Source organism: Epargyreus clarus, unplaced genomic scaffold (assembly GCF_041222505.1).
Source record: "Epargyreus clarus isolate Ecla_fem2 unplaced genomic scaffold, WU_Ecla_fem_2.2 ptg000017l, whole genome shotgun sequence".
NCBI lineage: Eukaryota > Metazoa > Arthropoda > Insecta > Lepidoptera > Hesperiidae > Epargyreus > Epargyreus clarus.
The window spans coordinates 3,921,036-3,935,200 of NW_027332225.1; the positions used below are offsets into that span (position 1 = coordinate 3,921,036).

A 14,165-nucleotide genomic window follows, 5' to 3' on the forward strand; every position below is an offset into this window, starting at 1 on the left:
TAACATTTTAAAGGTAAACTTATTTACTGCATAATATTGATGACCATCAAAGAGTTTAATATATGTACGTATGGGTTATAGACAACGAGCACTTCGGATTTTCATACAAAATCTTTCATTCCGCTTCAGATCCGTAATTTAAGTCTGATTATTGGCTGCCATTTCATAAACATTTTAGAACAACTTAGGTATTACCAATTGGTAATAACTCATACATGACATGACACATTACCTCCTAATGGTCGATCTATTGCGACTAAATCGTTGAATATCTTTGTTTGCAATAAAAAACATTAAGAACGATAATAATCAGTGTAACATATTTAGTACATATTTCGGTATGCAGAGCGCTTATTCACTATAGCAATTAAAACAATCACAGCCACACGTAAATACAACAAAACAATGCAATGTAGAGACGAAAATACTCAGGATTAAATCCCTACAGGGTGGGTGGGAGACAATGGGTCTGACGCGCGAACAGTATTGATTTGTGGCTTCAATGTACACGTGGGCTAACATTGTTTGTTACCTAAACATCGCATTATGTAAAGAAAATGTGCTTTTCTGTAATAAGCTTGACAGATTTTGTCGTGGGAAATGAGTGACGTAATATCATTGAACACATTTTATACAGTAATAGGTTTTGGCGGTTGTGTTGTGTGGGAATAAAAGGGAAAAAACGATATAACCAAACTGAGATATGTGGTATAGTTCGATAGGGGAAATACCACCGCTATATCCATATTTAGCGTTAAGCAACCAAGAAGGTGGTAGAACCCTTTGTGATTCGACTGCCACACCTATTTCTGCCTCATAACAGCAGTGTTAAGCGCTGCTGAGTTCTGATTTGAAGGGTGTGGTAAGGGAGACATACTTTTCCGAGGCGTTCCAACTTAGTTCTCAGGGGTGGCTGCGAATCTGTGGCCGACGTCAGGTAGGAATATCTAATCATATCTGCGATTGATTACAGATGTCCATGGGCGGCAGTAGCCAGCCACCATCAGGTGGACTGCATGCTCGTCTGCTACTCCTATATTATGAGGCAACCATCTCAATCCTCAGGAGTGACAATGTATCTGTGATCGGCTTCAAGTAGAAACTGTTCTATATAGCGTTGGTTACACGTGTCCTTGGGATGCAGGGACCATTTACCATAAGGTAAACTTCAAACTCACTTCCCATTCCAATCCTTTAAAAAATCCATACCTTTCAAAACTATAACCAACATTTGTCAAACATGTGTTATGTTCGTCATCTATGTATCGAGCTGGGAACCCCAAGAGCCTTCGATTTCTTGATTGGCATACATCCAAGGGCGATAACCTTTGTATATCAAAGGAAGTTACGGTTTTCAGTAAACATGACTCGCATATTCGTCTACGTACAGAATATTGACCTCTTAATCTTTGTGGAAAGTTTATCATCCCCCGTCAAACAAGAATAAAGGGTTGTAGAACTATTTAGGCCTTTTTTGTTCACGAGAGGGAAACCTTCAAAAAATACCCGATGCCGTCGGAGCGACACAGGGTTATGTGGGACTCTTACCGCACTAAAACCCCCCCGGTGGCCGTCCTCAGCGCTGCGTAGAGGATTCCGGGATCTCCAAAGGAACGCAACCTGAGTCCTCTTAGCGCGTTACCCCGTCGGACACGCCCTGGTGAGCTTGACGCTCGCCACACCGTCTAGTTCGTACGTGTATGCGACCACACATACCGCCGTCCTTCCCGGGGCCGCTGGCCGGGCGGTTCCAGCGCCCACTCTTGCCACCCGCTACCCCAGAAGCTCCCTTTTAGTCGCGTCTTACGACAGGCAGGAGATACCGTAGCCCTCTACTGGTCCCGAAACTACAGGGACAAGTCCATCTAATGCCTACCATACACACTACGGTGCACCGGAGAGGTCTACCTGTTAAGTTATGTATGCGCAGGTAGACCGGACGGTGTGTTGGAATAGACCTGTGCAGTTTTTTGATCCTGTGCAGACGACCGGCGCAAGATCAAAAATCAATACTTTCTTATGACACCGTACGATGTGTCATCGTCTTCAATCGATGCCATCGCTAAAGAACTGAACGCCGGACGGTACACCGGACCGTGCTCATACACGCTACCGATGTGCGTTTGACCTGCACAGGCAAACCTGCGCGGGTAAACTGTCCGGCAGACCGTAAAGTGTTACTTACATAATGGTAAAGAGTCACTACCGCTCATGAATATCTTTAACCGATTCCTATTATGTCTGTGAAGAAAAGCCGATTCCAAAAAGAAAAGACGGGTTCCTTTTGGAATCGGCTTTTCTTCACAGACATAAACAAAATATAAAACATAACATAACAAAAACTTATCAATAATAACCAAACAAAAAAGAAAGTAGATTGATAAAGAAAAGGTAATCCTAAATTGTTTTGTCTTTGACGCCGTATATTTTTCTACGTTACAGCGTATGTTTTCGTGTACATATGGTAATCTGGTCTAGAGGACGTAAGGGCGACTACACTAACATCAGTTAAGTACTATATACTTACAGTATGTCAATAGTAACTCAATCCGCCGCCCGCCTTACTTTTTGGTACGAAAAAAATTGTTTCTTACGTCAAAATAAGCTATAAGGTCTCCGAATTCAATTTTACAAAAAGATTATATTTGTAAGAGTAGGTATAAATAAAATGTTGTTTTAAAAAAACCGCAAAGCTCCAAAAAGCCTACCAACTATCTATTTAAAAAGTATAGTCTCTCTATTAACGTGGTATCTCTTCAGACAAACCCATCTTTATTTTTTTAAACATTTTGAAAAGAATGTCTGAGATCAAGCCTCTGCAAAATTGAAAGCAGGTGTTCTTGGTTAAAAGCAATTAAAAGGATTACTGTCGGGGTTTAATTAATCCATTTATCTGTTTTACGTGTCTCTGAGGACCAACGTAGTACATATAAAAGTTTAGTTCCAGCTATTTAAACCCTTAGTATATTTAACGGTAATCGTATATTTTAACAGCCTCTTAAAAGTCTGTCTGGGTAGAGTTGTAACTTAGAATATTTAAAAGATGGTTTTAAATTTTTTACTTACTCTTGTAGAGACTATACGTAAGATATATCTGTATATAAAAGGTTGCTATTTGGCTCGAAGGACTTTGAAATAACGTTCTGATTACCATTTATAAAACTTAACACTTTATCACTATTATATAGATTTTCATATATTTAATAAAAAAAAAAACCAACATATGGGTGAAGTCACTCAAGTTATTTTATGTCATGTTTAATACCTGCTAGGCACGGTTTTCCTCTCATAAAAAATAAAAAAGGTTTAGGCCACTTCCACTTGACAACTGAGGGTTTACCTAATATATAAAAATAAACCTAACTTTAAAGTTAGCATATGTTTATCTATTTACTTGTATCTCACTTGACAGACTTGCCAGATGATTTAAAACAGTTTGCCTTGATTAATAAAGTTAAAAGTATTTACTTCGCAATAATATGCAACCAACAAACCATAGAATAAAAATATAGACCACCATACATATCGTGACGACGTGTTATCATTAATCCCAAAACGAAACATGGTCCGTAAGCTCTAGTTTTAATATAATTTTATAACACATATTTCTGCAACGTAATACCTCAAAAAAAATTAACAAAGAAATACAACCGACGTCTATGTCACTACAAAGTAAAAAAATAATTGAAATAAATGTTAGTTTAGTGCATCATTCTGAAGTCAGACCCTGATTTCCTTATAGTGGGACCACCTTGGAAATATCTACTTTCCAACAAAACATCAACAAAATCGGTTCATAAACGACGACGCTATTGCCGAACAAACAGAAAAAAAACATATATTCGGTCGAATTGAGAAATTTCCTTTTTTGAAGTCAGTTAAAAATATTGAACATCTAATTGTTGCTCAAACGGGTCAAGTTGTTCAAACCGTGATTGTACCTCACGTGTAGTTCACATATGACACACTTCTATGTATTGAGTAAGTAAGAGATCACGTTTTAGTTCTACGAGATCCTACAACATCCGCTTTTTAATGAGATCAGCGGATGTACAAGAAATATAAATAAACACCGTAGGAAGTAGCATGACTTATTATTTTTCTATATTAGCTTCTTAGATTGTAGCGTATTTTAATATTAAATTTCAATGTTTCCGTGACTCGGGAGAGACGGCGTCATTCTATTTCTTGCAGCACACATATTATCATATTAGTCCTAGTCGTCAGCGCTCCATGTTTCTGGTAATATTGTATAGTTAACATAAAACATTTTACCTTTTAAAAATACTCAAGCCATGGAATAAACGTAGATGCTTCAAACAGAAAATAACCCAGATCGATAACTTCATATATGATCTGAAGTATCACTAAACTCCATTTGCTCGTGATAAAGAATGCTGGTCTTCTTGCAGTTCTGCAGAGAAACCCAATAGGAGATACAAAATGTTAAAGCCAGGATTACAACACTTACATACGAGTATAAGATGACCTTAGCTTTCAGGAGCAACGCATCCACTTCTGGTAGAAACCTCTTGGAAGAAGCACCAAGGTGTTTCTTTAGGGTTCACACTTCACAAGTGAAGTAGCGGTAAATGTACACATTCATACACTAGGTACATTAAAACAGAGGTTTGAAAAGAACCTATTTTGAATTTAAAAAAATGATTTGATTCTTTTTTTTTTAGTTTTTAATTTAAAGTGGGATTTTTTCGTTGGGCGAACACATCATCCCGTACAAACAAACTATTAAACAATTCATCTCATAACATTGTATAAAACGAGTACATACTTTTAAAAGATTTTAAATTGCGCACATACGGAGTTTCTTTCGCCACTTCCTCTCCATAACGAACCACTATCCAAAGCGGTGGTATTTTGTTAATGTTCGAAAAAAATCAATATGAATCAATTTTGAATAAACCAATTAATGATGATTTGATTTGATTAGAATCCCTGGTCTATACGGAGTTATTAACAGAGATCTCTATGGACGCGTAACTATTTATCATCTGGTGGATTTCTCATTCGCTACTTTAATATTTTAAAGACTTACCGTAACTTGAAGTGCAGGTCTCCAAGGCGGCCGTCATTGGTCTCAGGTTCCTGGATGGCCTTGGGCTTCTCCGTGGCATTGGCATCGGCCAGCTCCTTACTGAGTGGAGTGGGCTCGTTGGGCGCGGTCGGGGTACGCGGGCTATTTCCTCCAGACGGCTAGTAGGTGAAATAGTAATTAATAATAATTAATCATTTATAAACATCCAACTGGTTATGTAAGGTTAAGATTCATTTTCGGAATTGAGAAATAAAACTTTAAGAAAAAAAATAAAACATTATTCTCGATAAATAATACAGGTAATACAGTTACATCGTAGTAAACGGTATTTAAGTCCTAAATTACAAATAATAACTTAACTGAAAATAATAGTACTTATTTCTGCAGTATTCTTTTTAAACTAGATAAGCTTATGCAAAGTAAATAGAATTACATGAAATCTTAGTACTTTCCTATCTGAAATTCGGAGGAATTTTAGAAAAAAATCTCTCTATATTATTGTGTCATCTGATAGTAATTCTAATTCCATAGCAATTGAAACATCGTAAGTTAAAGTAGTAGGTACTATAAGTAGTAGGTACTTATAGAATCTCATTTATGACTTAACACACAATAAAACGACAACAACAAAAAAAAACGATAAAACAATGTTAGTATCACAATAAATGTATAAATAAATGAAAAAATTACATTAACCTTAAGTTCCACAATAAACATATCCCAAAATAAAAAACATTACACGATGTTACATACGGGGTTCTGGGGCGGCGTGGGTGGCTGGGGCGGCTGTGCGGCGGGCGCGGTGGGCGCGGTCGGCGACGGCGACTTGCGCAGGTAGTGCGTCGCGGAGCCCGGCGAGCGCACCGCCGTCGCGCGACGGGGCGGCATGAACACCATCTCGGGGCTGCGCTTGCCGCCCGGCGTGTCTGAGATGTCGACTGTGAGACCAAATGTTATGTGTTTAAGTATACAAAGTCATGGTATAAGTTACTAAGCAACTTTGTTATATAATGCCACGAAATCCCTATACTATATATGGTATACTAAGCCAGTAATCATGTAGTGTCTCAATCGAGTTTCAAATCTCACTGATTTTTCAAACCTAAGTGCGTATTGTAAATTAATTATCGCTTCCTGTAACGATGAAGGAAAACATCCTGAGGAACCTTAAAAATAAAGTTTTCACAGGTTTGGGAAGTCAATCAATTCGCAATTAGCCAGCGCGGTGGCCTATGGCCTAATCCTTCTCACTCTGAGAGGAAACTCTTGCCCAGCAGTGGGACAGTAATGTTGTTGATGAATCAAGTCAGTAAAATGTGTAGTCATCTGTATAGGGTAGTTAAGATGGTCCCATTTTGTACCAAGTATTAATAAGACTATCACAATGCACATTGAAAGAAAAGATGTACAACCTATCATTGTGATATCACAATGATAGGTTGACTTATTTTTTATCTAGTAGTAATAGAAAAGATGTTCCAAGTTTATATTAAATATGAATAAGCCTATCACAATGATAAATTGAGATTTTTTGTAGTCGTAGTAGAAATTGCGGCGACCCATTTCTACCTTATTATAACATAGTACGGCTTTATTATTTATTTTTATGCTTAGTTCTTAGCAGCACAATATATCAAAATCCAAAATCATATCTCAGAACTTATATCTTTATATATATATTTCTTATGTGCGTGTGTATGTCACTGAACTCCTCCTAAATGACTGGACTGATTTTGATGAAATTTGTTGTGTGTGTTCAAGGGACTTGAGAATGGTTTAGATTTACAAATTAGTCCACACAATTTAGTCCGTGGGAAAAGGTTTTTATAATTAATTTTTAATTCGTAAGTAGTTTGGAATGTTTCACATTGGATTCGACAGACTTCGCTACCATTGCAGTTTCAAATTTAATGTTAGTTACATTACTCCTCCAAGACGGCTTTACCGAATTTCACCAAATTTTATATGCATATTCAGTAAGTCTGAGAATCGGCTACTATCTATTTTTCATACTCCTAAGTGATAAGGGTTGTTCACCCTTATTTTTTTTTTATTTATATGACAACACAACGTTTGCCGGGTCAGCTAGTAGTAACTATATAACTAAAAGTCCTTTTCCGTTCCAAAACCAAAAAAATATATTATATATAGTAAAAGTATAACTTAACTAGGTATGTACGTATAGTCCGCGTTAAACCGCTAGTCCGCTCTGAATATAGATATGAATCCCGTTACCATAGCAAAATGTAAGCCTACACCTGCTCGCAACTTCAAAGCGGATTAGCAGTTTGGCGGGGAATATAACTATGTATTAACGACTCTATAAACGCATGCTTTTACAAATATTGAAATATTTCAATTCATTCATACAATAATTTATTAGAGCGTTATACAGTTGTGGCGTTGTTAGCTTACCTAACTTACACTTACACAATTTGTCGAGGATCACATCCTTGGCTCTCCCGACCCAGCAGGTGCAGGCGCAGAGCAGGATGAACACCAGCGCCGCCACGAAGTATATCAGCGGCCAGTTGGTCTTATCTGGATCTGTCAACAAACGACATATTTAGGAAATTGAACAATATGTAATTATTTTACATTGAAAGAGTCACACACACACACACATATCACACACACACACACTCAGACAGTCACACACAGTCACACATTCACAGAGCCACACGAACATGCTGTCTTCCTGGTGGTAAATAAAAATAATCGCTTATTACACTCACAGCCCCACACTAGGATTCCCTGTATCGTGTGCCATGGACGCATAGAGACAAATACGCAAACATCCAGACCCAGGATTCTGCTCTACAGTACAGCTCTGTTCTACAGCAGCATTAAATACAGCAGACAGTCGAGACTATCCCTGAATATGGCGACAATCGCCGTTGACTACGTCTATTAACTGACTGTCGTTCTTGTATTAGCTCACCATCATCATCAACCTATTACTGTCCCACTACTGAACCATCGTCCCAGAATGAGAAGGATGGATAGATCCCTAAGACAATATTTCAGACACGTAAACATTTTTAATCTTTTCTGTAAAAAAATCAGTTCTGTCTCGAATTAGGAGTTGTCAGATTCTAGAAAAATAGAAACATCAATCTTGTACAGAACGACTTCGAAACATCAAAAGCTCGGCGAAAATATCGAAGCGAGGGTCTAGCCTCGGATTGAAATATTTACCTTCTAATTCAATTTGGGCCCTATTTCTAAGTCTGGAACCGTGCTCTATTTTTCATCTCTTGATATGTAGAGGTCCGTTTGGAAGTGGGCCAATGTTCTAAGTCTGCGCTAGTTTATTTTGGACTTTCAAACATTGATTTTAACATTAGCCTAGAGCATTTATTTATGTAAAAGAAAATTTGTAGGTATGTGTTCGCATTGTTAGTGATATCAAATTTCTCGTGCTAAGTATATGTCAAAACATATGACTAAGTATGCATAGGTATATGACACATGGGCTTTTTTGCGTGTCAGACTTTTTGCCTTTTCAGTGACGATATATTGATCTGATATTAATGTACCTATATGATACATATATCATAGCTTTTTATAACTTTCTTAAAGATGTGCGATGTCTACATTACGTTTGGTCAACATTGTCGATTTTTAATTCTGTCTATTATGACGACCCCCGTGGCGGAGCAGTAACCATACCGGCCTAACACACAAAGGGTATCCGGGTTCGATCCCCAGCCAGACAGATATCTAAAAGATGAAATTAGGTCTGTGTTCTGAGTCTGGGTGTTTGTGTATTCGGCTATGTGTGCGCCCATGGCACCCACAGAGAATCGTAGTGTAGGCTGTGGTGTAGAATACGTATTTTTAAGTTTGAAGGTCAGCTAAAATATTTGACAAAGACGATTAAAAATTGGGAGAATTAAAAAAAATCAAAATCCCGTTACCAGAGAACGAGAGTCCATGAAAGTGGATTTCATTTTAGCAGGTTATGACTTTAGCGCTAAAGCCCCGAGGGGTAGAGTTTTCAAATTATCCGGTGTCTCTCCAAAGGTACTGTGGCCCTATTTAAGGTTTCCCTCTATCGCAAAAAAAATGGTCACCCAGTGTCTCTACACCCTGTGGTCCTTTAAAACTTACCCCAAAAACCGGGTCTTACCAATACTAAAAAAAATTGCAACTGGTCCATGAACCTTTGGGGACCACTGATTTAATACACGAATAAAATAACAACTAAAAAAAACATATATATGGTTGATTTTAGAAATCTCCTTTTTTGAAGTCTGTTAAAAAAAAGAAAGATCATTTTTTCTTTATTTCATAAACATTGTTGTCTAGCATACAAATATACGAGTACACACGTATTCGGCGACAGACTTTCTCAACCCGTAACTAGCCCCAATTGGGGTGTAAATTGACCCAACGGCCTTTGATTATTTGGTCTCTTTATTGCGGGGTCGACATTGGTGCCCGGGGAAGGTTAACGTAGGCTTATTGTCTCGACTGGATTTATTGATGTATGTAGTATTGTTACATTTCTCACATATCAACCCAAAGTTCTAGTAACGAAATTGAATTGGAGAAAATTGAGCCAAATACAATACAAATACGTAGTCTTTGACTTGTTATAAATTATAGTAGGTATGCACCTATGTATCGTATATGTAGCAAACCAACATATAGTCCACCTTATGTACTATCTGAGGTACACAAATGCATTGCTTCCCATCAGGACTCAGTCATCACACTTGAAGGTGGTAGAACCCTTTGTGGTTCGACTCTGGCGGCACCACCGCCACACCTATTTCTACCTCATAACAGCAGTGTTAGGCGCTGCTGTGTTCCGGTTTGAAGGGTGGGGTGAGGGAGACAGACTTTTCCGAGGCATTCCAGCTTAGTCCTCAGGAGTAGCGGCGCATGTGTGGCCGACCTCAGGTGGGAATATCTAATTCTATCTGGGGTTGATTACAGATGTCCATGTGCGGCAGTAGCCACTTACCATCAGGTGGACTGCATGCTAGTCTGCTACTCCTATAATATATAAAAAAAAGTAAGAAATATTTTGAAAGAAAAGTTAGGTATAAATAATTAATACTACATAATTTACGTAAAAATAAATAATTATTTCAAACATTTTAGGGAAATTTTAGAACGGAGACGTAGCAACACTTTACTTACGCAACAATTCCAATTCTCAATCTACGAACTACAGTCTATGTATTTTACTCATCTAAGGTTCCCGTAAAAAGCCCGGCAAACAATATATGATGATAATATATGGTGTGATATTGTTATATTGATTCCCTCCCCGTATTGATTTATCCACGACCAAAATAAAGTCGTGAACTTTGCACTTTTAACTTTCCCTCCGCTCTTCACTTTGCCGATACTAAATTATCGAGAACCTTCTTTCTATTGTATTTTAATAAACCATACAATACATTAATAATACTCTTACTACGAATAGTACGCCGGAACAACGTTTATAATAATTTTTATTTATTTATGCAGCACTGATTTTTTTCTAATATGAGAGCATGCTGTCTACTGATGGTAAGTGGCGCCGCCCATGGACATTTGCAATCAACCGCAGATAGGATTACATTTCTATCGGAGGTCGGCCACAGATGCGTCGCTATCCCTGAGGACTATGCTAGAACGCCTCGGAAAAGTACGTCTCCCTTACCACCTTCCATAACACAGCATCGATTAACACTGCTGTTATTAGGTAAAAATAGGAGGGCGGTGGTGCCGCCGGAGTGGAACCACAAAGGGTTCTACCACGTTTTACAAGATCATTTGACTTATTAATTATTTAGTTTAATGTTAATTTTAGTAGCTTTAGTTTAAATATTGATAAATTGTTTTTAAAAATTGTATTGTAATTATTTGTTTTTTAAATAAAATTTAAGTATATGATCAAGGAGTATTTGTTAAATTACGCTCATCAAGAGAGATAGGTATTACATAACAAGCGTATAATGTGGATTTTCCATTAACTTGATAAAACGTCCACATGTCAGCAACACACGTTGACGTAATCTCGATAGCCAACATATTTATAGTTATTTGCTGCTAATCCGCTTTGTGCTATTATGAGAACAGCTGTTTATGAGAACATCTTTAAACTTGACATGGAATACGTCAGCAATTTTGTGTAACGGATCTTAGATAAATAAAATATAGATTGATTACTCTTAACTAGAAAGTGTTACCAGTTTTGAGAATTTATTTTTAAAAGTTCATTTGAACAATCGTCAATTTTGAAGCAAACACTATGAAATTTTGTATCAGGCTTGTTGGATAAAAATAATGAAATACTACCTCTAACGAGGTAAAATAATGACCGAAACGTTGATTTACTGAATTTATATATTTTAAAGGCGTAAATGGTGGATTTTTTCGCGAAATAGTAACACGTTTTAAAAAAAGTTAACCAAACCTATCGAGTAGGGTGTTAAAAGAAAGGAAATTAAGAGGAAATTACACATACAATATATAATATAAACGAAGTTACAGGGGGTCAAAAATGGGCCGAATCGCTTCGGGAAAAGTATGGTACGGCCGTGCCGCTTCTTTTGGCTCGACTTGGCGGAGGCACTGCCGTGCCTCCAGATCTTATATATAAAATTCTCATGTTAGTTACCGTACTCCTCCGAAACGACTTCACCGATTTTCACCAAATTTATATACATATTGAGTAGGTCTGAGAATCGGCCACTATCTATTTTTTTTACCCCTAAGTGATAAGGATTGTTCACCCTTAACATTTTTTATTATATGGCAACACAACGTTTGCCGGGTCAGCTAGTACATATATACTCCTATATACACATCGAGATGACTGTCTGACTAAATGAGTGAGTTGCTGTGCCAGAGATCAACGCAAAGGGAAACCGCTGAACTTAACTTAATTGAGCACTACGAGGATAAAATAGGATAATATTGTTTGAACATCTTTTGTTTTTGAAGCAGACAGCTACTATGAAACTTTGTATTTGGCTTTCTGGATAAATATAATGAAACGCCTATTTCACTGCTTTTGGAAATTCAACTTCAGCCTTATGGTGCAGTCGGGTTTTTGATTTTTTAAAGTATTTACTTGTTTCTTTGTCAAGAATTAAAAAATTAAATGATAAAATCCTTTTGTTGCTTCATTCAAGTTCAAGGCGGTGAAGGCTATTTTTAACCGACTTCAAAAAAGGAGGAGGTTTCTCAATTCGACCGTATATATTTATTTTTTTTATGTTTGTTCGGCGATTTTTTTACGATGCCGCGACCGATCGACATGATTCATACACCATTGTATGTGGCTAGTTTCACAGGGGGTCCCATTTTGAGGAAATTTAAAAATTTCCGCCAGTTTTCCCGGAAAATTGGAAAACCCCGATTTCATATAAACTTGAATAAGTCGAGTATTTCATAACCAATTTTAATTTTCTTTTTTTCATATGAAAGGGAGTTTTGTTGCGGTACTTTCCTACCTTAACATTAGTATGCTCTGATGATTAGAATTTAAGTTATGGGGTGGAACTCATCATCACTACCCCTGCTTTTTACATATTTTATGACAACTTACCTTCTGCCCACTCAATTCTCATGAAACTTAAAATGAACATTGAGTATCTAGGTTAACATGATATGATGGAAAATTTGACCTTCAACTCTTCAACCCTGGTAATGCAGAAGTGCCTCCTGCCTCAACCATACAAGTTAGGCATTTGGAACTTATGGATATTTAGGTGTGGTAAGGGAGATAGACTTTTCCGAGGCGTTCCAGCTTAGTCCTCAGGGGTGGCGGCGCATCTGTGGCCGACCTCAGGTAGGAATATCTAATCCTATCTGGGGTTGATTACAGATGTCCATGGGCGGCAGTAGCCACTTACCATCAGGTGGACTGCATGCTCGTCTGCTACTCTCATATTATAAAAAAAAAAAAAAAAAAAAAAAAAAATTAATATAATCGATAAGTTGAGATATATGATGTAAAATTTGACCTTCTACTCTTCAACTCTGATAATGCAGAGGTGCCTCCTGCCTCAACCATACAAGTTAGCCATTTGATGCTTATGAATATTCAATAAGGTTGATAGGTAGAGATATATGATGGAAAATTTGATCTTCTACTCTTCAACTCTGATAATGCAGAAGTGCCTCCTGCCTCAGTTAGGCATTTGGAGCTTACGAATATATAATGAGGTCTTTGAGTAGAGACATATGATGGAAGATATGACCTTCGATTCTTCAATCCTGATGATGCAGATGTGCCTCCCATGTAAAGTATATAGAATATACATTTGTTGTAATGAAGTTGCTAGACAGAGACGTATGATGAAAAAATTGACCTTCAACTCCTTTTTCTTTTCTTAACTATTGAATTAATGTAAATTGGACCGGTTCACTTGCAGAGTTTTACCACCTAGTTTGATTTATTTACTTATCTGTTCCTACCTAACCTAGCCAATAATAAGTATCTCATAAAGCCTCGCCTATAGTGTTTCGTATTGGTTAGGTTAGGTTGGAACATATAAGACAATATAAAACTAAGCGAGAAGGGCGCGGCAGCGCCCTGCGAGCGGGTGCGTTCAATCCGTATGAATACCTTACCTTTATTCATGATCACCTTTATACAATTTTACATAATATTAATAAAAAATCATATCAAGCATATCATCACTAAAAAGGGTGAAAAAAAAATTTTTAACAAAAAAATAAAACCGACTTCTATGTCACTACAAAGTAAAAAATAATTGAAATAAATGTTGGTTTAGTACATATTTCTGAAGTCGGCGCTCATATTGGACACGCTGTTTACACTGTTATCATACGAAATATATTGAGCGCCGACTTCAGAAATATGTACTAAACCAACATTTATTTCAATTATTTTTTACTTTGTAGTGACATAGAAGTCGGTTTTATTTTTTTGTTAAAAATTTTTTTACTTATCAAAGTGGATACTATTTATCTTTAGAGATTGTTATTCCGAGACAAAGGCTGTTTGAAATTATTATTGTTGTTTGATCTAAAGATTCTGAGCTCAAAAGTAACTTTGGATTTAAAGTTTATCCTCCTTTATATTTTAACTTAACTGCTGAAACTCATTTATTCAGAGGAACTACAATACAATACAATACAA

General features: G+C 37.1%; 1 protein-coding gene across 4 annotated transcripts in view; it reads right to left on the minus strand.

Moving 5' to 3' along the window:
• The window catches only part of Syt4 (Synaptotagmin 4), a 37,232-nt gene that overhangs the window by 11,177 nt on the left and 11,890 nt on the right, over positions 1-14,165 (minus strand). For 2 of the 4 annotated variants that reach the window (XM_073082044.1, XM_073082040.1), the window contains exons 2-4: positions 7,469-7,600; positions 5,807-5,991; positions 5,054-5,211 (exon numbers count right to left, since the gene is read on the minus strand). In XM_073082044.1, coding sequence (XP_072938145.1) covers positions 5,054-5,211; positions 5,807-5,991; positions 7,469-7,600 — 475 coding nt within the window. The remainder of the gene's footprint in view (positions 1-5,053; positions 5,212-5,806; positions 5,992-7,468; positions 7,601-14,165) is intronic. The other 2 variants (XM_073082042.1, XM_073082043.1) reach the window with 2 other exon arrangements.